The 25,108-nt window shown below is 44.2% G+C and overlaps 1 protein-coding gene across 1 annotated transcript in view; it reads left to right on the forward strand.

Moving 5' to 3' along the window:
• The window catches only part of mgat5b (alpha-1,6-mannosylglycoprotein 6-beta-N-acetylglucosaminyltransferase B), an 84,554-nt gene extending 59,770 nt beyond the window's left edge, over positions 1-24,784 (forward strand). Inside the window, exons 10-17 of the mRNA XM_079519653.1 lie at positions 358-491; positions 1,617-1,751; positions 6,703-6,884; positions 8,598-8,744; positions 13,881-14,006; positions 17,451-17,525; positions 23,398-23,669; positions 23,793-24,784. Coding sequence (XP_079375779.1) covers positions 358-491; positions 1,617-1,751; positions 6,703-6,884; positions 8,598-8,744; positions 13,881-14,006; positions 17,451-17,525; positions 23,398-23,669; positions 23,793-23,991 — 1,270 coding nt within the window. The 3' untranslated portion in view covers positions 23,992-24,784. The remainder of the gene's footprint in view (positions 1-357; positions 492-1,616; positions 1,752-6,702; positions 6,885-8,597; positions 8,745-13,880; positions 14,007-17,450; positions 17,526-23,397; positions 23,670-23,792) is intronic.
• The last annotated feature ends 324 nt before the right edge of the window (positions 24,785-25,108 follow it).

The raw sequence follows: 25,108 nt of genomic DNA on the forward strand, positions 1-25,108 counted from the left end.
CAAAGCTTCTGAGTCAGGCAGGGGTGGGGGGTGGGGTTGAGCTTTCATAACTCACAATAACAATATTGTTTGTTTGACATGATCTGACAGAGAAAGTGACAGTTGTCTGATGCAGACTCGTGCCTCTTTTTTCCCATGTTGTCGTCGTCTTTCTGGCTGGTTCTTGTGCATGCATATGTGTTCATCGAGGAGATGCTATGTTTGTTTTTCGTTACTGTTCTTCTCTCTCTCTCTCGAATGGATAGCATGCGTTGTCTTGGCTGTGATGCTAGCCCATCATTTGAATGGATTGCATGCAATGTGTTGATAGCCCAGGACATGCTGTGACTCTGGGTGGCTCTCCCCGCTGTCGTCCAGGTGCCACATCCGAGTGATTGATACTTTTGGCACGGAGCCAGCCTATAACCACGAGGAGTACGCCACTCTGCACGGCTACAGGACCAACTGGGGATACTGGAATCTCAACTGTAAACAGTACATGACCATGTTCCGTAAGTGGACCTTTGATTTACCCATTCTGCTGTTTGACAAATTACTTTCTGAGAGACTGAAAAGAATGTTTGCTGTTTGCCAGCTCAAAGCCTAATTCGAGGCTAATGGTTTTTTTACTACAAACCATAACCATTTTATGTCCGTTGTCTCCTGCTGAAGAGAGCTAACTGCAACGATATTTAAACTGCTAGATAGCAGTTAATACTGTATGCTGTCCAATGACACCAGGGTCCTTTCAATTTAAAGAGTAGGGAAACCACCACCAACCACTGCACATGTGCTAGTTGTATTATCATTCAACTTTAGTTAAAATAATATTTGTGCATAATATTCATTGAAATAAGTGCCAGATTGTAGCTTTAAAATAATGTGTGTGTCTTTGTGTGTGTGTGTGTGTGAGCATAAAGTACATGCACTGTGCATGCGGCTGTAGTAGTGCCCCAGGCCCCTCACAGAGAGAGTTGAGGAGAGACATTCAGAGACATTCAGAACAGCTGCTTGTTCATGCACAGATTCCTCGATCTGCACACTGGGGCCCATAATCACGTGCATTGTTTCGCATGCACACAAATGCAAACACACTATAACACTATATGCTGCACACATACATGAAATGATGTGCACGCTCCTTGTGCGCGCACACCGAGCAAACGCAAAAATAAATGACAAATCCAGTGATGGATGATAATCACAGGATATCCAGCAGTGTTTACTGGAGCCAGAGGAAACTTCAGCTGTGCCTCCAATTAACTCAGTGAACAGAGGCTCTGTGGCAGCCCCCGCTGCTTTGGAAATGCTTATTGTTATTACAAGCCCAACACTCTGCGAGATGTCAGCTTTTATCTCTGGTCTCAGAACAGGCTGAAAAGCTGTTTATTGTTTCCCTCCTCTCCACTTGACATCCCACGGTTGTGGTAGACTTCCTTATCATCATCTGTCACCGTGGCATTGCAGTTTTATGTCCTGAGTGAGACACGACACAATGCCCTTGGGTGTAATTGAAGAGCAGATCCAAATTGCGGGGTTCCTGCCACGCTGCCACAACGTGTCACCTTTTATCGAGACATGACTTGATTTAGAGGTGCCATGTTCCAGGCAGTGCTTTTACCGTTTGTCCTTGGCAGCTCACACCCCAGACAACTCCTTTATGGGCTTTGTGGCGGAGGAGCTGAACGAGACGGAGCGGCTCAGCATCCAGAGGAACAAAGTGGACAACATGGCTCTTGTGTACGGCAAGGAAGCCAGCATGTGGAAGGTCGGTACACTCGGAACATAGTAATTCAATGTCAAATCTGATAAGTTTGCACTCACAGGTGTTTTAACGACCCCGATATACTTTGTTGACTGCCTTCACCCAGGGGTCTGTATTTGATCCCCGCCGTTTATTGCCCTGCACCAGATGTTTTTGCCGGGAGAATGGCAAATCTACAAGGTTACAACGAGGTTGCGGCGAGCTGTGAGCTTGTAGATCAGCCATTTTTGCTGAATGTTTACCTGTTGTCGCTGAATGTTCGCCTATTATGACATGCCCAGAATATGGATGCTAGCGTCCATGTGGTTAAAATGCTAAACAGATTCTGATTTCAGCTTTGCATAACACACATAAGAAGGCATTTCACAGATTATCTCTCTAATCGCAAACATACTCACTTTATGAGATCAGCAAATAAACTACACAATGTTATTATGAATGTCTGGCCAAAGGGAGCGTCTGCATGCGCCACTACGTGATCATGAGCATGCAGATGCCATTCACAGTGTCAACAAACATGGAAGTCAAACAATTAAATGGCTGTGTTGTGGTGCCAAACAGAAATATGAGTGGGCAACGCAAGTTGTCTGTTCTTCAGTGAGAAGTGGAATTAAGAATTTATAACAGACAGTTTTATGTTAACTGTAGTATACGTACTAGATAGCTCCAGTGGCTAGAGTTTACCGTTGCTTGGCAACACCATCAAAAGTCCATCTCCATGTAGACTTTCCTCTCTTGTGCTGTCAGTGGTTCTCAAACTTGTCAAAGACCTCCAAATTGATACATGTATTTTGCCGCAGAATCCCATCTGAAAATATGTTGTGCCAGGGACCCCATACAAGATAACAAAAATACTTTCTTTTCCTATCGATTGCTAAAATGAACAAAAAAAGAATTCAAGGCTCCATGGGTTGCCATAGAGTCTTGAATAACATTTCTGTTCATTTTTATCGCATCCCTGAGGCAATAATTTGATGACCAGCGCAGTCTCCATTGAGTCTCCGGTCCAGGAGGAGCTAACTCTTTGTGCGACGGACGACGCGTCTCGACAGGGACGCGTTTTCGTCCTGACGACTCTCTTTCCGCTGCGACGTTTCATTTGTCGTCGCGACTTTGACCTTGACCTTTGACCTTGACCGCCGCGACAATAAAATGAAATGTCGCAGCGGAAAGAGAGTCGTCGGGACGAAAACGCGTCCCTGTCGAGACCCGTCGTCCGTTGCACAAAAAGTTTGCTGTCTCTCCTCCGGTCATCAGCTCAGTGGCCTTGTGGTTAGAGTGTCCGCCCTGAGACTGGGAGGTCAGGGTTCAATCCCCGGCCGGGTCATACCAAAGACTCTAAAAAATGGGACCCAGTGCCTCCCTGCTTGACACTCAGCATCAAGGGTTGGATTGGGGGTAAATCCCTGCGACATACTAGCGTCATGTCCAGGGGATGTACTTGTACATCAAGCTGCCTCACGCTACAGAAACAGGAGATAGGCTCCTGCCCTATGGGCCTCATGGCTCGGCAAGGCTACTTACTTACTTACCTCCGGTCATCAAATTATTGATTTAGGATTGCGACAAAAACACAACAATCTCCATGAATTCAAGGCTTCATGGGGTGTGTACTTAAACACAAATAACATGTTTTGGGGGTGAACTATCCCTTTAAAGAGGTTAAACTGATATTGATTCTATTATTAACAGATTTTGCTGGCGACCCCCTGGAACCCCTCCTCAAGGCCCCCTGGAGGTCCCCGGACCACACTTTTGAGAACCACTGGTCTAGTGACAGAACTCTACTTCCTTCTTGATAATGATACTTGGTTATATATCCCCCTTTTTTTTCTTCCAAAAAGTCCTTATTTAAACTTTAAAATACTATGTATGGAGATATCCAACAGCTTGTTAAAAATATTGGATTTGACCCACTTGCCCACTTCCTGGGTGGTTTGTGAGACAGTTTGATGAAGTGGAACCTGCTGGCCTTCACATACTGAAGCAGAGCTTTAACTGAAATATGAATATTAGATAGCACATTTCCTGCCAAATATGTCAGTCCAGCAGGAATAAGTGTGGTCATGCATCGGCAATTGTTTTGTTGTTTGGAGTACAGTAAGTTTCCACCCTGAGCAGCTGGCAAGGTATCTCCCTCTCAACTTTGATGTGTCTGGCAGCCTGCCCCAAGGTTTGCTTCACTCCCATCTGAGTCTTTTGTTCTTTCACTGCCTGTATTTTATTGAAGCCCTCCTCTCAGAGACTGCTTTAAGTGCAATAGAACATTTGTAGGCTTGAAAGATGTCCATGCAAAGGCCAGATGCGTTGGGGTCTCCCCAGGCTATGAATAACACGTCACCATCCTTGTTTCTGGATATTAAGCGTGTAATGCATTATAGACATTATAGATCTTTTTCCCACTTGACTTTGTCTCAATGTGTTTTTACTGGTTAAAGGTTAAATAAAATGGGTTTCATAAAAAGTGTTCCCTAAGTGGGAAGCTCACACTGTGTAATTTATTATAAGCACTCATAAGTAGGCTACTAAAGCCTTGCATGGTCAAGTATCATAATACTTCATAATTGCTCATTTTGTTGTCAGACAATGTTATAATTCTCATAGTTGAAATACATAATATTTTTGAGTGGTGCAACCACTCCATTACACAGCTACCGTATGTATGTCCCTGGGTCTGTCTGTCTGTCTTTCCCTGGGTCTGTCTGTCCAAGCACGAAAATAGCTTGGTTGGTAACTCTGTCATTTCTCGACCGTTTCGGACGCGGGGCGGCTCGCCGGAACCGGGCCAGCCCCCTGGCCACATTCATGGGGGTCTGGATGTTCCAGGGACCCCCACACGGTAACTCTGTCATTTGTCGAACGTTTCGGACACGGGGCGGCTCGCCGGAACCGGGCCGGCACCCTGGCCGCGTTCCTGTGGGTCTGGAACTTCCGCGGACCCCCCGGGGACCCCCACACGGAGTTGCACCACTCACTTCACACGGGTGTGATTTATTTATAATGCATTACAGTATAATCACTGTTTATAATAATGGGAAGCTGGCATGATCTCTCTCTCTCTGCTTTACATCGTGATTGATATAAAGCATTGTATGAATTATCATTAAGTGCTTATACAGTGTTAAGTTTTGCACTGCCTGCTATGAGAAAAGAATGACTAATCTGTCCCTCCCCCCCTCTCTGCATGTACTTCTATCCTACTCTGCATTCATTGATGGATCCACCCAGCTCCAAGTAAGTCATTTGTTTGGGCCAAGTTGTTGAATCTTGAATCCTGAATCCAATTCAGTGTGTAAATCGCATTTCACCGTTAGACAGGAACAACACCTTTCTTTAACTACATAGATATAGCTCTTCAGTGGTGTATAGGCTTAACGTTGGTGCAGATTCTTGTAAGTTTCTCTTGCAGAAATATTGGGTTATTCCCCCAGAATCCACCTGAATGATCATGATAAATATTGTAAGGTTTATTCAAAAGCACAGTCTGTTCTCATCAGAAGGCTCCAGGGCTGCACAGCGTGGTGCATCTCTGCACACAGGAGCCATTTCCATTTGTGATCGATAACACTGTTACCCCTGGAGTAATGCATGAGGACTGGGGTAATGCATGAGGAGTTTCTGCTTTAACAAAACACAAAAAGTTCAAAGTTCTTTCTTTAGGTTGGTACATATTTTATAAATGTTTTGCTTTTTAATGTTTGTGTTCTCACAAAGACGATGAAAGATGATGAACAACATAGAATATGTAAATTGTTAGTTATTCAAGTATAATAGTAGAACAAAATATAATACAATTACTGTACTAAGCCAGGGGCATTGTCTAGAAGCAAAATCTATTATTCATTCTGTTATTTGTTATTCGTTTTCTCTACATTCCAAAATGTACTGTATGACCTGTTTTTAGGACATTAAAATCAAAGGTTCAGCTATAGACTATGTAATTCCCTCTCAAAGTTCCACCAAAACATGGCCCGAGATGAGAAGAAGGAGCAATGTTCAGAGAACATTTATGCATTTATTCATTGAAGTCTTAACATGAGTAAATAATTCATGCTCTACCGCTGTTCACAATAGATGACTTGCATCACTTCTCTTAACTGGTCACATCAGTTTGTCTCTCTGCGTGTGACAGGCTAGCTGCGTGTGACAGGCTAGCTATCCCACTGTGGAAAGAGACAGTGACTTATTACTATGGCTACAGCTCTGGAGCCTATAATCTCTGGTGGGTGAGAGGGCTGGCCGTTATGAGGATTAGGCCTTTTCGAAGACTGCTTCCATGATGGTCATTTCAAAAGCCCAGGGGGGGGGTGGGGGTGGGGGGGACTCAGGGCCCTGTTTTTGCTTGGGATGGGACGATTCACTTACCTCCCGATTCGATACAATATCGATACCTATAGGGTGCCGATTCGATTTATTTTATGATTCTTAAATATATTGCGATTCGATATTGCGATTTTTCCCCTCAAGTTACTTAGCTATTTATTTATTTATTTTACTTAAACATTTTACTTAAACATTTTAAAACAATTCTAAACGATATAGACCATGAGAAGTTCAATCATACTAGAACATTTTAAAGCAATTCTAAACAAACCTGAAAAGTTAAAAGCTATAGACATGAAAAAAGAAAGAAAAAAACATAAATAAAAATCGATTCTGAACTTGGCGATTCGATTGTGACATTAAAAATCGCGATATATCCCTGAATCGTTTTTTGCCCACCCCTAGTTTTCACCAGTGCCTTACACTTTATCCCTAAACTACTTTTTCCTTTTTTGAAAAACATTTTTGAATAGTTCAAATAGCCAATCTACACGCTCACAACGTGTCGATGTAGATCGGCTAGTTGAACAATTTTTTTAATGTGTTTCAAAATTGTAAAAAAAAAAAGAAGAAAAAAAAGGCAAAGAAGTTTTTGGAGGGGTCTGTTGTCAGTCTGTTGAGAAGCAGTATATCAGTACTGTTTCTGTATCTGCACTCACAGGGTAAAGAGAAGTTCTTGGCCATTCTGCACCGCTACATGGAGATCCATGGGACTGTCTATTATGAGGCACAGCGTCCCCCAGAGGTGCCTGCTTTTGTCAAGAACCACGGCCTGCTGCCCCAACAGGAGCTTCAGCAGCTCCTCAGGAAAGCCAAGGTAATAATGAGAATGGTGCTTTGCTTTGTTGTGTACTCCGTTTTTACTATTTGGTGTAACTCAAGACCGGGCCAGTCCAAGGGGATCGTGATCAAATCAAGACTAATCAAGTGCCGTAATATATTTAGGACGGTAAACTGACGCACTCATCCCAGTGCAGTGTTTACTCCCGAGTTTCATGCAGGCAACGTAATCATAATCATGATAAATACATGATCACAATCAGCGCCAAGAGTAGGGTTACTGTATTTATTATGAGCTAAAACATTATTGTCAATGTGGTGTTCCGTACAGTATGTGGGTGTGTCTGCAATACTCCACTGACAAGTTTGATTAATGACAGACAAATATAAGTCATCCCTCCCCTTTATTTGGAGAATCACATACACTGGAGGCGCAGACACAGAAATATATGAAATGCATAAAAACCAGTGTTCTTCTGGTGGGTTGTCCTTTTCATTATTTTAGTGCTTCACAGTCACTGCCAGTTCCACTGCTGTCAAACTTCCCTACGGGTCGCCCCCTTGTGGTCCCTGGAACAATTTAAAATAAAAGGGCTAATGAAAGGTACAGGTATGGATATGAGGTGTGAGATTACCATTACGACAGTTATTCTTAATCACATTCCATCATATTCAAGGGTTTTTGGAGAGACATGAGACAGACTCCAGTCACTTTAGACTAGAGCACTGCAGAGGACAGGGGTGTGTGTGTGTGTGTGTGTGTGTGTGTGTGTGTGTGTGTGTGTGTGTGTGTGTGTGTGTGTGTGTGTGTGTGTGTGTGTGTGTGTGTGTGTGTGTGTGTGTGTGACGCTCGTTAATGTCAATACAATTTGTTTATGCACTGTCAAATAGGTCTACATCTATTCTAAGGTATCATACCTGTATAGACATATTATATTATTCTGCTACATAAATCTTCGTGTTTGAGCACAAAAATAAATTTGAGAACCCACAATTTGCAGCCCCCCCACACAATCATTCTACAGTAGTGGCACCCGGCCGAATCTAGTTGAATACCCCTGGTTTAGCAGCTGGATTGCTGATAATTTATCTGCTGATAAATGGTGTCAGGAATGCAGTACATCTTATTCTGCTCATGCAAGCATTTCAAGCTAAACATTAAGTCTAAACGTATGTAGTGCCTGCTGATATTAAAGATGTTGTGTGCAATGAGTAGGCAAAACCAAGCTGTTCAGATGTAGCTAGATGTTTGCTCAGGCAAAGCATGTGTTGCTACACTCAATGCAACTACAATGTCATTCCCGTCAGACAGAAACCTTGTATGTCCATATTTATTTTTCTTTTTTCCCGTAAATCAATGGCCAACTTTATCATACAAGAGTGTCATGCATAAGTAGTGAAAATACAGATCTATCATCTACAAACCCCCAATGCAGATCGGCTATTTTCACTCTTTGTTTTAAAAATTATATAAAAGGAATGTTTCAGACATACTGTTTTAAGGTTTCCACCAACAGCAATGATCTAATGCTGTAAAGAAAGTCCTCAATGATCATATTCTAACCCAGCACTCGCTCAGACGTGGCAGATTGTTACCTACAGTAGCACTTTGCTACTGTACATGAATTAGGAATAATATTATTTTTAGCAATATTATGGTAATAATGTATTGGATGATGTTTCTGTATACAAGATTGTATCTGGATATCAGCAGCATGAGTTAATTGCCAACTTCCTTTTCCTCTTGCAGCTCTTCATCGGATTTGGCTTCCCATACGAAGGCCCTGCGCCTCTAGAGGCCATAGCCAACGGCTGCATTTTCCTCCAGCCCAAGTTCAACCCTTCCCACAGCTCTCTCAACCATGACTTCTTCAGGGGGAAGCCCACCTCCAGAAAGGTACCGATCACTCTCGAGGCAGGGCCCTTTCTGCAGTTTATTATTGTATATTCACAGTGGGTCGCATCATGTTTGATCATGGAAGCCTCAGGCATGGTGTTCTTGGGAGTCAACGACCAATTATGGACTCATTAATTGCCATTTGATGTACTAGTTTGATTGATCCATTTGTTTGCCTGTCCTCAGCTGAATGCTTGCATATACATAATTTTGGTAGCAACCAATCATTTACAGTATAGGTTGTGGCTCCAAAACCAGTAATGGTACTTAATTTCTAAAAGCCCCGAATATGGAAGTTTGCGGTCACGCAATCGTATTGCCCCTCCCAGATCCTTATCGTGACCTTAACCACACCAAACCCATACCTAAACGTAACCATCTCCAACCTAATGCCATAGCTTGGCTATGATATATGTTTGTACATTGATGCCTTTAGAGCCATGTTTGTTTGTTATTCCGTAGCAGTCTTAAACCCTAGCATCCGTATAGCAGATCAACAAGTTCTCAATGCTTGTGGACCGGCTTGTTTTCAATGAAAGCTTTCCCCACAATAATGGAAATGACCGTAGTATAGGGCCCTGAGGGACTCCGGTCAACCACATACTGTAAGGTTTAAGTGCTTAAGATTATACTGCAATTAACATGTGTGTGTTTACATACTTGGTGCGTTCAGAAATACAGAAATAATAGCGCTCTGGGTTTGACATCATAGAGTGCTCTTAAATCGGTTAATTTTCGAACAGTCAGAGTAGATGAATACAGTGCGTGGTCTGGTTTCCAAAGGAAAAGTGGTTAGCATTCAAAAGAAGGCACTCTTCCATGTCTACAATTTGATGGAGATGGTTCTCGCGGTCCAGGATTGATTCCAAAGACTTGAAAACATCTGAGAGGATTGCAAAGCACGAGAGCAGTCAGAGTCACTTGGAAAATGATGTGAAATTGGGCGTACTGTGAAGAGTAAACAGAGCTGTCCAAATTAACTGTGCATAACAAACAGGTGGGAGAGGTACAGTACGTGATCAGTCGGATCGTAATGTATTCAACTGAGTGGAAAATGTGAAACAGCACCGTAGGGCAACAATGAGTCGGCAGACTCTCTGAAGAATAGTAATGTAAAAATGCAGATGCATCTACTGTATGTGTGATTCAGAGGCACTATATGACACTCAGCCTGTCTTCAAAGGGACATCGAGCACTGTAGATATTGTAACAAACAAACTATTCATTTGTTGCAATTTACAATTTACAATTTAGGCATTTAGCAGACGCTCTTAATCCAGAGCGATTTACATTAGGCAGGAACAAAAGTATGGGAATACATCACATATATAAAATGCATTTATCAAGAAACATGCGTAAGCTAAGAACGTAACTAGAACATATCTAGCCATGCAGGCTTGTAAATCAAAATGGTGGTTGGTTGTGCTGCAATACATGTTGCCTGGCAATTCAATGGCAGAGAGGTTTTTGGAATTTGTTGAAGTCAAAGATATAACTAGACTCAGCCTCTGTAATAGCATCAAGGCTGTGCTGGAACCATTGAAGCCAGGAGACAAGCTAATGAGTGTGAATGTCCGTGGGGTACAGACACTAATGAAAGAGACATATCCTCATTCCCTCATTGTTCACTGCTACACCCAGCAGCTGAAACTGAACTTGCAGCAACTTTGTTCAGAAAGGATGAGTGTCTGTCTGGTGGTGTTTTTCTTTAGACTGAATTGTTTTGCCACCTTTATTCGTGCACAGCATGTTAGGGTACATTGCAGAGGCAACACAAATGCATTCCATGGCCATCCCTGTGCGATGGGACTTTAAAAGTAGAGTTGTCTGTGCAGTTTTGGGAGAACTGTGCTGCACTGCTCCAGCGTAGAGGTCATACACACACAACCAGGATGGGAGGAGGCCACCGTAAGTGAAGCATATACTGTACATCCTGTCAAAGAAACTCGGGGACAAAGCCTTCCTGCAGCTGCTGGAGTTCCTTTCCTTGCTTATATGACAGCCATGAATGTTTTATACTGCAAACACTGCAAAAACATTGCATCCATGCACCTGGGATCAGCAGTACGCTCACCTGTTTCAATGAGAATGTCCAGAATAATGTGTTAAACTGATTAATTTTCTCCTGACGGAGAAGACAAGCTTACAAGTAAACACCGCGGCAGTGGTGCAGGAGGAATGTGGCACACATCACAATCATCCCCCAGGTGGAACAGACGTTTTCTCAAGAGTGACCATCTGATCCCTCCAAAGCTGGTTGACGGCTTGCTCTTTGTCCTGTCACTTTCTGCATCTGAGCGTGACTTTGCTGTGACACTATTGGCCTGTAGGAAATGTGTAAAAGTTTAAGTCTGAGCTGACCTCTGTATCGCTACGCTGAGCTTCATATTGGCAAGACAGTCCTGTCTCTGTTAACATCCATCCACAAGAACAACTTAGATGAGGCTTTTGCTGAGAATGCCACTGACACTGAAGATTATCATAATTCATATAAGAATATCTCAGGCAGAGAGGAACTTTTCCATCTTGAAGAGGTGCGACTGCAATACCAGGGGACAGCTGCGACTCAATGCATTGGCCATGCTGTCCATCGAAAACCAGCCAATTCAGCACCTACTGTACGTGACTTCATCAAGTCATGGAGAAGTTTGCTCAGAGGAAGAACAGCTGTGTTGCCTTTCTGTTAAAGTGTGCCCTCAGCTTTGATGTGTGAATGCAGCATCGCTGTTGGGTGTAAACAATCTCCCTATATCATCTATTTATTATTATTATTTCATATATTAATGCTCTATGTTATACATGAAATTAGCAATATACTATATTTGGAGAATTCGTTTTTAAAATCTTTGAAACCTTTTTCTGATTTCAAGGATTTGAGGCAGAGTTTCTGCCTTCCTTACTTGGAATGTGCCTGCAAAGTTTCACGCCAATCGGCAATGTGCCTGTCTTTTCAGAACCATGTTGATGTGTTAAAATATTTGTTCCCAAATGGGGGTTTCGTGTACCCCTACTGTAGGTTTATGCATAGGCACTACGGGGGATTCGTGGACCCCTAGGTTTATGCATAGGCACTACGGGGGATTCGTGGACCCCTTCGTGGACCTTCCGGTATCAAGACCGCTCCGCAATCCGTTCGGCCACCGCTGCCACTAACTGCATAGGCACTACGGGGGATTCGTGTACCCTATAGGTTTATGCATAGGCACTACGGGGGTTTCGTGTACCCCTAGGTTTATGAAATGAAATGAAATGATTACTATATTTACCCAGGGTATCTGGGCTAAGCTCAAGAACTTGTTTCCAGCCAGGCCCTGCTCATAGAACATTTCATCGTAGTGGTTCAATGCCTTGTTCAAGGGCACTTCAGCGGTGGTAATTTTAACGTGTCGGACTGCTGATTCGAACTGGCGACCTTCCGGTATCAAGACCGCTCCGCAATCCGTTCGGCCACCGCTGCCACTAACTGCATAGGCACTACGGGGGATTCGTGTACCCTATAGGTTTATGCATAGGCACTACGGGGGTTTCGTGTACCCCTAGGTTTATGCATAGGCACTACGGGGGATTCGTGGACCCCTAGGTTTATGCATAGGCACTACGGGGGTTTCGTGTACCCCTAGGTTTATGCATAGGCACTACGGGGGTTTCGTGTACCCCTAGGTTTATGCATAGGCACTACGGGGGTTTCGTGTACCCCTAGGTTTATGCATAGGCACTACGGGGGATTCGTGTACCCCATGGTTTATGCATAGGCACTACGGGGGATTCGTGGACCCCTAGGTTTATGCATAGGCACTACGGGGGATTTGTGGACCCCTAGGTTTATGCATAGGCACTACGGGGGATTTGTGGACCCCTAGGTTTATGCATAGGCACTACGGGGGATTTGTGGAGGGAAAGAATTCTGTTAAATAATTCAACATTGACAAACTTGACTAGCAAATTAAAACTAGCATACACGTTGATTGGCTGATGATAAAAACAGATTACAGAGATACTTGAATGACGGAAACCCATATTACATATCATTTATTTTACAATACCGGGAACATCATGCGTTGTGCTGTGTCACAATGCCCCATCGGAACATAACACATGTTGCTTAATCATGTGCGTGTGTACTGTGTATATATAACGCCATACTCAGTATTAGTACGGTATTGTCCTCAGAGTGGATGTTACAGTGACCGAGTAGTACAAGTTTATCTATTGTTACTCCAGAGGGGGAAGGATTCATCTTCCTCGATGGAGTAACAATAGCTTATTGATTATGTTATTTCCCCTCTTGTCCCATTACCACCTCGTGGAGGAGGTGAGAGAGGTTGACCATAATGGCTTACAGCTTCCTCACAATTCTTACCTTTGTGTGTGTGTGTGTGTGTGTGTGTGTGTGTGTGTGTGTGTGTGTGTGTGTGTGTGTGTGTGGGTGTGGGTGTGTGTGTGTGTGTTAAATACACATTCAGCAAGTCGAGACCAATTTCTTCTTTACAAAACACTAATAATACATGAATACATTAATATGAATTCACGACAAAAACAAACAAATTAATTCAAGGATTCATGGGGTGTGTAATTGATAGAAAATAATAAGTAATTTATTTAAAAAAACAGGCAGCTATTTGCAGGCTTCAAAATCCACTCGTCCTTCATGCTCTACACTACTAGTACTATTTCTGTTTCGGTCTCTTTTGGGGCGACACGTGGTGCCCGATTTGTACCATGTGACAGTGTCTCGTGCCGAACAATAACAGACGTACAAGCTCACAACGTGTCAAGGCTCGACAGATTGTAGATCTGCTATTATTGTGCAACTAAGTATAAATTAGGCTTCAGAAATATTTGCTATTTTCGAGGCACGACACCGTTCATGCAATGAAATATAAATGAGGCTGAATAAACTGCAAATAATAGCCCCAGCGTTTTCCACCGACCCGGGTGTTAATTTGAACCAGTGTTTAGTATGCAAAATGGGGTCAGACCCCCAGCTGCTATTAGGTTCCTGGCGGCTATTTGCTGCCGGGTTACTATTTGGAGAAATATGGTAAGTTGTCATCTGACTTTGACCTAATCTGTGGTTATGGTTGTGTCTCGGGGTGGTTTGGTGTGAATAAACTGTATCCCATTCATTCTCCTCAGGTGTCCTCTCAGCATCCATATGCAGAACAGTACATCGGCAGGCCACATGTTGTCACCGTTGACTTCAACAACTCCTATGAGTTTGACAGCACCATCCGCCAAATCATGACGACTAAGGCAAGTACGGTGTAGAGTTTGGCCATGGCTTGAACATCCTTTTTATGTTTAGTGCAGTTCACATTGTCACTGACAGTATGTGACTGTTAAATACCCTCAGGGGCACCTGATGACTCAGCCAGTGAACTCAGCATGTGCTGTGTGAGAGACGAGAATCCGATTCCTGCTCTCATCTTGAATGTCGGTACGCTCTTGCCCTTATTGGATTTGTTTCTCTACATTCTCCTTTCTAAGAAATACAGCAGAAAAATGAAAAATGTTGAAGAAATAAAAACATATTTTTTTTTATAAACAACCTATAGGCCTACCTTCCACTGACGACCGTCTAGTCGAAAGGCATAATTTTCTCCCTCAGACCCAGTACCCTGGTTTGACCCACTTTTAGAGCCCTTGATAGAGCTCTAAATCACGTTGTCTGATGCCACAGCAAACCGCTTCACTGGCTCTGCCTCACCCACTCCCTGCACTACTAATTGGTTAAGAGATTGAGTGGCTCGGTCAGTAAGCCGTGCCCACACCTGGGCTATTCCATGAGGCAGCCTCCCCCCAGGCATTGTCTACAGCAGATCATGTTAATCAATCACGCTGCGCTCAATCTGCCATTAGAGCAACACGGCAAGCTGTGGCCAACTGGCTCCCATGCCTCGGCGAGATGCACGTTTGCTCCTGCATGCCAGGTATGTTAAATAGACCTTATGTTTTACCGCTGATGGAAGGAAAATGGAGTGCATTCCCCCAGGCGGCAACATTATTGTCGATCATCAGAGAGAGGGGCAGTATAAAAGCCAAGGCCGCTGACTGAGTGGCTCGGATTAAAAAAGATTGCCACTGTCAGGTGGCAACCTTGTATGTCCAATACAGTACATACAGTACAGTTACTATGATCCAGTGTAGTTTAGTCGTTAATTATAATAAAACCCACTTTAAACCTGGCGTACATTATTTGTGCGACACTGTCATACAACAAAGTACTGTTTTTTTCTCCTTTTTGATGGAAAAAAACATAAAAAATATGCAACATAGCGATACAAGGTTTCTGCATGACAGCGGCTATTAACAAGAACTCAAAGAGCAGACAGGTTCTCTGTTATGTTATAGGCACATTTACCTGCCTGTATTTGCTGCAGTAGCAGTGGATCAAAAAAGGTGTCTGGCCTTGTTTTCTATACAGTCTGTTTCTGTTCTTTAGTCAATATTCAATACCACCGGTTGATAAATACGGCTTATAATTACTGCCTGTCAGGTGCTGTGGTATTTCTAGCAGACAAGAGATCCAGCGAGTTTAAATACAACTATCATTTTAGAGAGATTCCACCACTGATTTTAAACCGGCCTCTATGACGAGTACTAAGCAATGGCGGGCAGTGCACATTTAACCATGTACCAGTGAATGAATCACTATCCATTTAGGACTGATTAACCAAAACAATAAAAACATATAAATATTTAAAAAGTGTAACTCATACAGTGATGTGCTGCTCTAGTGATGCTAAATGCTTGTTCTGTTCTTCAAAGCGACTGTCATAAGTTCTCAGACTGGATTTGACACATTAGAAACAATTAGAGGTGCTTGGTTCTAATATGGGATACATTCTTCTTTTTCTGTCACAGTGGGGTTTCGACGTGATCCACTAATGGTGATGGTTGAACGTCACTATTCGGTCTAGAGCCACGAGCTGATATTGGCTTTAACTTTATCCGGCATGCCAAAAATGCACATCCCTAATGGAGAGAGAGAGCTCTAGTCCTCCTCTCCACTCTCTCTTTCTATTATATAAAGATGCCCAAAAGGCAAATTGCATTGTGGAATAGCTGATGAGATGCCAGATACATTTCATTAAACTCAGATGAAATAAACTAATAAGGGAACGCTAAAAGGAACCGAGGGCTAAAGGGAACCATTCATCAATTTAAAAGCCAGAGTGCTTTTGTGGCCGTGCGGTAAACAATGAGATCTCATTTTAACTGTGGTGGGAGGCACGAGAGGTGTAAACTCTCTGTATGCGCAATTAATGTGTCTCAACGTGACATGTCTCAAAGTTATGGATGCAATGCTTTCACAATGGGCTATTTAGAATGCAAGGACACGGGTGGAATCTGTTTTTCCACGGTCATAAACTATGCTTTCTATGGCATCAATGATGGAGCGTGGCTTCACATTGCTGAATCCCATACCCCGTTAGGATCAATGTTCGCCTCCAGAATATATGCTAGGCTTCATGTACTGTAGTTGCTTCACTGGTTCTCAACGTCGGGTCCGGGGACCACTAGCGGTCCAAATGGGGCACCACCAAAACGGTCCAAATGGACCGGTAAGGAACTGTAAAGGTTCCATTTGCACTTTCTCTGAGTGAGATGAGCACTAAAGATTTTACAGTGTAGATTGCTTTACAGTATAGTTTACTAAGTTTAGTTCAGTGATTCTCTCAACCTTTTTAGTTTCAAGGATCCCCAGTTTGATATTCTTTTTTTAAGTCTCTGAGACCGCCAATCTACACAAAAAAAAAAAGAGAGTTACAGATTAGTAAGGGTCCATATGGACCCCTGGTGGTGTTGACCCCATGTTGAACGTTGAATAAGTGATGTGGTCAACATCCACAGCAATGAGACTGATGTAGAAAAACAAGCAGACAGTAGAACATAGGCTAGTTCTCAAGCCTATAGCTTTGTCAGTATTGGTTTACCTGCGATCTGTCACCACTCTGATGTGCTGTTTGCCATATCGACACCGTTGCTGCTAAAAATATTCGAATCAATTAGAAGCTGTCACCTGTGATGTATGAGTTCATTGATTTTAATCTGAGGCTAGAGCACGGTATATGTCTGTAATGAAGCCGTTCATAGTTGCGCTAATGAATATGTCACTCTTGATAAACAATCACATGTCTGGTTATTGTTATAACGGTCATGAGCACTGTATGATTGAGGGACTTTGCCTTTTCTCTCTCTCATTCTCTCTCTCTTTCTTTTTTTACAGTCTTATAGCCAAAATTCACCTTCCAGTGTGTTTTTGTCATCATGTTAAAGATGATTTGGCGATCAGAGGGCTTAGCTGCCATCTTGCAATATAGAGTGCGAGCACTATTATTCTTTCTATTCTAAATGTTTTTTCTGCTAATCTCCTGCTGATCATCTTCTGTTTGTCTGATCACCAGAGTACATGCGCAAGCATTCCACATTTGTAATTTGTTTTCATACACCATTCAACTACTTATTATGAATAATGCTGCAGTTTGTTTTCACAATGACTAAAAGGCAGACATGAGTTGGAACACTATAAGGACTGAGTCTATAAGAGTTAGGGATATATATATATATATATTGTGTGTGTGTGTGTGTGTGTGTGTGTGTGTGTGTGTGTGTGTGTGTGTGTGTGTGTGTGTGTGTGTGTGTGTGTGTGTGTGTGTGTGTGTGTGTGTGTGTGTGTGTGTGTGTGTGCACGCGCACTTGCAGGTGGAGCCATTCTTGCCCTATGAATACACTTGTGAGGGGATGCTGGAAAGAGTAAATGCTTACATTCAAAACCAGGTAATTACTGATTACACACACTCTCTCTCTTTTCCCTGCAATGATGCCTGCATGCTGCAGCCCTGATGGTGTCTCTCTCTCTCTGTACCACTGTCCAGCCAGGACGCACCGCCCTGATGGTGTCTCTCTCTGTACCACTGTCCAGCCATGACGCACCGCCCTGGTGGTGTCTCTCTCTCTCTGTACCACTGTCCAGCCAGGACGCACCGCCCTGATGGTGTCTCTCTCTCTCTGTACCACTGTCCAGCCAGGACGCACCGCCCTGATGGTGTCTCTCTCTCTCTGTACCACTGTCCAGCCAGGACGCACCGCCCTGATGGTGTCTCTCTCTCTCTGTACCACTGTCCAGCCAGGACGCACCACCCTGATGGTGTCTCTCTCTGTACCACTGTCCAGCCAGGACGCACCGCCCTGATGGTGTCTCTCTCTGTACCACTGTCCAGCCAGGACGCACCGCCCTGATGGTGTCTCTCTCTCTCTGTACCACTGTCCAGCCAGGACGCACCGCCCTGATGGTGTCTCTCTCTCTCTGTACCACTGTCCAGCCAGGACGCACCGCCCTGATGGTGTCTCTCTCTCTCTGTACCACTGTCCAGCCAGGACGCACCGCCCTGATGGTGTCTCTCTCTCTCTGTACCACTGTCCAGCCAGGACGCACCGCCCTGATGGTGTCTCTCTCTCTCTGTACCACTGTCCAGCCAGGACGCACCGCCCTGATGGTGTCTCTCTCTGTACCACTGTCCAGCCAGGACGCACCGCCCTGATGGTGTCTCTCTCTCTCTGTACCACTGTCCAGCCAGGACGCACCGCCCTGATGGTGTCTCTCTCTCTCTGTACCACTGTCCAGCCAGGACGCACCACCCTGATGGTGTCTCTCTCTCTCTGTACCACTGTCCAGCCAGGACGCACCGCCCTGATGGTGTCTCTCTCTCTCTGTACCACTGTCCAGCCAGGACGCACCACCCTGATGGTGTCTCTCTCTGTACCACTGTCCAGCCAGGACGCACCGCCCTGATGGTGTCTCTCTCTGTACCACTGTCCAGCCAGGACGCACCGCCCTGATGGTGTCTCTCTCTCTCTGTACCACTGTCCAGCCAGGACGCACCGCCCTGATGGTGTCTCTCTCTCTCTGTACCACTGTCCAGCCAGGACGCACCGCCCTGATGGTGTCTCTCTCTCTCTGTACCACTGTCCAGCCAGGACGCACCGCCCTGATGGTGTCTCTCTCTCTCTGTACCACTGTCCAGCCAGGACGCACCGCCCTGATGGTGTCTCTCTCTCTCTGTACCACTGTCCAGCCAGGACGCACCGCCCTGATGGTGTCTCTCTCTCTCTGTACCACTGTCCAGCCAGGACGCACCACCCTGATGGTGTCTCTCTCTGTACCACTGTCCAGCCAGGACGCACCGCCCTGATGGTGTCTCTCTCTGTACCACTGTCCAGCCAGGACCCACCGCCCTGATGGTGTCTCTCTCTCTCTGTACCACTGTCCAGCCAGGACGCACCGCCCTGATGGTGTCTCTCTCTCTCTGTACCACTGTCCAGCCAGGACGCACCGCCCTGATGGTGTCTCTCTCTCTCTGTACCACTGTCCAGCCAGGACGCACCGCCCTGATGGTGTCTCTCTCTGTACCACTGTCCAGCCAGGACGCACCGCCCTGATGGTGTCTCTCTCTCTCTGTACCACTGTCCAGCCAGGACGCACCGCCCTGATGGTGTCTCTCTCTCTCTGTACCACTGTCCAGCCAGGACGCACCCTGATGGTGTCTCTCTCTGTACCACTGTCCAGCCAGGACGCACCACCCTGATGGTGTCTCTCTCTGTACCACTGTCCAGCCAGGACGCACCACCCTGATGGTGTCTCTCTCTGTACCACTGTCCAGCCAGGACGCACATACACAGTCTCTACTCTGTCCCTGTCTCTACGTGTCTCTACGTGCGGGTCCATTTGGTTTCATTTTATACTCTCAAGAGTTAGGTTAATGTTAAACATCTGCATTACTTAATTTACAAGAAGTCTACACAATTAGAGAATGTAGATCAAAGAATAGTTATTTTTGCCTGTTCTCTCTCCTAATGGTACCAACATCAATAGAGCATAGAATTGTGGGTCTGAGAGGCTAAATGTCATCAAATGGTGGTCCGTGGCTCAAATGCTGAATAAATAGGGCCTTGACATGAAAAGGGTTGAACAACACTGGTTTATAGCCTTCGAGCACTGGAGAAACTATTTCTTTATCAATTTGATATACAATTTGTCTGGCTATATTTATTTATTTAACAGGGACAATGCACATAATCGACACGTCCATGTAGATGGACCAGAGTTAGCCAGAAGCTCATTTTCATCTGTAGTCCCTGAGCAGGCTCTTAAAAGTGGTAAAACTATCCATACAAAAACATATACAATACAATACATGAACAAGTAAACATAGTACAGAGGCCAGAACAAGTGCAGTGAACTGTGAGATGTGACACCAGTGACAAATGGAGCGGATAATTACTCATGATTACAAATTTGGTTTGCTTTAAGCCACCTTTTAAGGTTTAATTTGAAGGTCAAATCGTTGGAGGTTTCTCTTACTTCTGTAAGCAGACTGTTCCAGTGATGGGAGGCTCTAACAGAACACATTACATCTGGATGGTACTTCCACCCTTTGATCTATAAACTGTTTCAGTGGTGGAGGTGCAAGATCTTAAATGTGAGACAAGCATCTGCAGTGTTTAAAGGTACTTTTAAACTATATGGCAATGGCGGTAACGGTTGAGGTCAAGTGTTTTTAATGTCTCTACAGGCCAAAGAGTACACCGGCGTGATGTCACTGATCACATGACCCCAAGTTCTAGTACTGCAGTTCTAGGCTAAACAGAAGGGGGGGGGGGGGGGGGGGGACTTTTTATTATTTCCACACAACAACTCTAAGGTATATTAATGACATATTTCAATGTTGAAAATGAGTGGTATTCCCCTTTAATGGGAACCCATTCCTTGCTCTACACATAGACTTGCTGTTCTGTTCAGTTGTTGTACCATTTCAGCACCAGGGACAGCGCCAGCACCACTGTCAGCAGCGGCATACCAAAGCCTACACGGGTTGTGCAAGGACGCGCTGTGATTGGCCAGTCAGCCTAAACCTTAACCTCAGTAAAACTATACCTAAACCTAACCCTAATGGGTGTAGGACTGTAGGTAATGGGTGTAGGTAAACATACTTAATCCCCTCAAAGGTAATCAAACTTTAACCCATTTTGGGCGGGAACCCCTTTTGGTGTTTTTTTTTGCATTATGTTATGCTTTAGCTATTGAAAAATAGCAGATCTACAAGCGCATAGCGCGCCACCGAGTGGCGCGCTACGATCTTGTAGGTCTGCTATTTTTTTTTAAATCGAAGAACCACTGGCATAGAAACATAGCTTTTTCAGAAAACTGTCAGGATGTAGAAGACATTTTTAGAATCTGATCTCAGGTCAAAATGTGTTAAGCATTGAGGTAACTAGATTAAGACTAAATCTAAATATAAGATGCTTTAGTCTTACTAGAACGTTTCTAACTTTTAGTGTTTCTAGTAAGTCTAAATCATAATTACCCAGACTCTTCTTCAACAAAGATGTCGAAAGCAAACATTCTTTGTTCTGGACTTATACATACAATAGTATGGTACAAAACACTGAAGTCCTTAAACCAGAACCTCAACCTCAGTAAACTTAACTTGCCCGGGGCGTGGTTATAAGCACAACCCGTGTAGGAATTAGTATGTCGCCTGTCAGCACTTGCAGTGATCAGCGTACCATGACTGAGACTGTGGCTGCTGGTCTGACCTGTGTGAGCACTGACAATTAGCAAGCCTCTATAACTGCTTTTTGGGAACGGTATGATGTTATGGTGTCCAGTAGCCACGTTGGCTGTGGTGTGGTTAAATCCGTAACCACTTTCAACCCAATGTGCTTATTTTAGTCCCAACAAATTAAAAAATGCCACAACATTACCAAAAAAGTGCAAATAGCAGTTCAGTCAGACAACTCAAGAAGGATGTAATATATATTTATTGAATATAGATGAGCAATGCAGTATATTTATTATGGTTTGGCGATGTATTGGATCTGCTTTTTAGGTACTCAGATCAAGCGCAGTCCCGGCCATAGGGACTCTGAATCCCCCGTTCCTAAACAGTAGATCCAAAACGACAGGTGGTAGCTGGGGTGGAGGTGGGTGAGCAGCAGGTTTGTATACAGCGGCACGCTGATACAGCAGCAGCAAGCAGGCAGAGGAATGCGAACCTCCGGTTAAAGTAGCCGGTATGAAGATGGAGTGAGTGTGTGATTGGCTGAGTGAATCATGTGAATGAGCGTGATGCTGAGGCGGCCCAATTAACGGCCGGCAGCAACTGCACTGAGGTTCCCTGACTGAACTTGCTCTGCGCATGTCTATGACAGGCACAAATGCTCATATCTACAAGCTCACAACACATCACACTCTATTCCTTGACTCCAGCTTACTTTCTTTCTCTAAACCTCTCCTGTCTATCTGCCTTCTGTCTGTGTTCTATGTCCTTCCTTCACCTGACATCTTCTATCTCTTCCTGTGACCTCCTCTCCTCTCTACAGACACAGCTCTGAAACCATTCTGGCCCTTTCCGCTGCCTATCACAACATCCCTCTCTCTTCATCTTTTCAGTGTTTATCATACTTTCTCTCTTGCTTTGCCTCTGTACCCCCACCCCCCTCCCCTGTGTGTGTGTGTGTGTGTGTGTGTGTGTGTGTGTGTGTGTGTGTGTGTGTGTGTGTGTGTGTGTGTGTGTGTGTGTGTGTGTGTGTGTGTGTGTGTGTGTGTGTCTTTGTTCTGAGGAGGTGGGGGTGTAGGGAGAGAGAGATGGAGTGACGATGAAATTGGAAGCCTCGTTATTGCTTCCGGGCGTTGGGAGCCTGCTTAATAAACGGGTCTTGGAGGCCAGAGGGAGATGTCAGAGAAATGTTATTACCTGGGTCTTATGAATAGGCCCAGCTGGGGGAGAAATCTAATCAGCACTCTTGCCAGGCCTAATTCTTCCCCTAAACCTCATTTTGATACTTTGTGGCATAACAGCATTCGTGTCATTTCCCCGGCAAGATCGACGAGGACTTGGCGATCTCAATAAGCACGCTGCTATAGTAATGGCGCTTTTTATGATTTCATATATCAGCCGCTGATGTATGCTGCAACTTTGAATGTGTCGCTTATAGCTGAATGTTGGAATTCCGTGTGGCCTTGGCGAGGGGAGTGACAAAATCACCAGGAGGGTAATGACGGTTATCAAACCTAGGGTAAGAGTGACCAGCCCCACGGCTGATATGGCTAGCTGACCAATCAGCACAAGCTAAAGTGCTGCCGCACGCTGAATGGCCTCCCTGGGGATGGAACTCTGCATTCCAGCAAACACACCACAGCTGCATGTATTGTGGTAGAATTCACAGCTGAGGAGCCAGTGGAATTCATATGAGCCAATAGGTGATATGTGATAAACGATATATGATATGATAAACAAATTACATTTGACGATGCCCTGGGTACTCAACCTTGGACCAAGCTGCAATTCATATAGTGTTAATTTAGATTTTGACAAATTCTGATTTAGTCTTAGTATTAGTCTTTTGAATAACACACATTTAGTTTTAGTCCTATTTTAGTCATCTGAAATGGTTTAGTCTTAGTCTAGTCTTAGTCGACTATCAAAATATTTTAGTCTTTAGTCTTGACCGTGTTCATTTTTAATCAAATTCTGATTTAGTCTTAGTCTTTTGACTAACACGCCATTAGTTTCTTTAGTCTTAGATTTTAATCTTAGTCAACAAAAGTATTTTTTATGAAATGTTTTGTTTTTCTTTCTACGTGCAGGACTTTTGTTCTCCCGAAGTTCTCTTTCCTCCAGTCAACACCTCCAGGACTTGGTCAGGCAGCCCCCCAAACCCTTACTCCCTCCTGCCCAATTCCAGCATCTTGGCCTGGGCGTCCAACGCTACCGCACCGCCTTCCTGGCCACCCCTCAGTGCCCTGCGGCTGCTCACCTCACTGGCGGGACAGTCATGCGTGGAGGCATGCCAGAGTGGAGGCCTGATCTGTGAGCCAGCCTTATATCGCTTCATCAACGTTAAGGAAGTCTTTAGCACGTAAGATAGCCTCTTTACTTTGAAAGATATAGTGGTAAATTGCAGTTACAGTATAGTCATTTCTAGAATAAGTGCACTAGAGTGTAAAGTCTCTTTCCCTCCTTGTCCTCTCTTATTTGTCAGGCTCGAGGTGCAGTGCGAGGGAGTAGAGTCAGAGATAAACCACCTCTTCCCAGCCTTCTCGGCAGAACATGCTGAATGTAGCCTGCAGAAGGACCCCTTGCTGTTCAGCTGTGCTGGAGCCAGTGCCAAGTACCAACGGCTCTGCCCCTGTAGGGACTATCGCATGGGCCAGGTGGCCTTGTGTGGGGACTGCTTATGACCACGGCATGTCCTGGTAAGAGGAGACACTCTCTCCAGTCTGTGGCCAGAGCTGGCTTAGTTCTCTCCCAGAGCCTCTCCTGGATGAGGGGCTGTAAGGAATGCAGTGGTCCCTGTTGGAAGCAGCAGTCAGAGAAGCAGAGAAACCTGTGGTGCGAAAATCGAAATGCCCTGAAGGGTAGACAGAGAACGGATCCGTAGTGTCACGGATGTAGAATAAGTTATCACCGGGGAGAAAAAGTTATCACCATGCAGGTAGAATTTGCTCATGGGAAATTAAAGTAACTCAGAAACTTAGAAACTCTGCTTCCTGAACTCTGAGCTAAGCCTCAGTTGCAGCGATGCAAAATGTCCACATAAACTGTCTGCCAAAATGTTTAATGTGGTGGTGCATCTCAGGGAAATGCATGATACATCTTCTTTTTGTGGGTTTGAAGCTGCTTTTCGGCTAATAAAGGTTTACATGGGTGCATAGGACTATCTGTCTTTATAAACATAAAGCATAAAGGCCAAATGCATCATTTGATGGATCATTTAGTAATGGAAATCTGAGTATTCAAAAATGACAGCCTTGATAAAAAAAATTGCAATGCTTGACTGAAACTCCCAAGTTTCATGCTTCTACTGGTGTGATGACTCAGTGTTGTATTATACATAGATCATTGTGCAGTTGGATATTGGTACTAGATGCACCCAAAGCCATTTACTGTATGTAGAGATGTACTATTTTCCATGTCCTGTATTGAATATATTTGTACATAAGTGTTGTTTTAATAAAATACTAACAAAACACAGCTGGTTATAGTACTCTTGGTATTATGACATTTATTACAGAGATCGTTATGGCTTATCTTCAAAAAGTAGAAAAAGACAATTAAATTGTAGGCTGTGATCCATCTTTTTTTTGGTCAATTTCACAAAGCCAAATTGAAGGAAATATTCTAATTACTTTTTATCGCAGTGGGTGATTAATCTGCAGCAACTGCCGGCGCTGATTCATTTAGTTTATTAATCAGTATTTAAACACCCCGATGACAGTTGTGATTTAATTTTTAATAAATTATAAATTGAAACCCTTAACTTGCGGAGAACAAGTCTCTTCTGGCTCAGTTCAATAG

The sequence above is a fragment of the Electrona antarctica genome (assembly GCF_951216825.1).
Source record: "Electrona antarctica genome assembly, chromosome: 14".
In the NCBI taxonomy this organism is placed as follows: domain Eukaryota; kingdom Metazoa; phylum Chordata; class Actinopteri; order Myctophiformes; family Myctophidae; genus Electrona; species Electrona antarctica.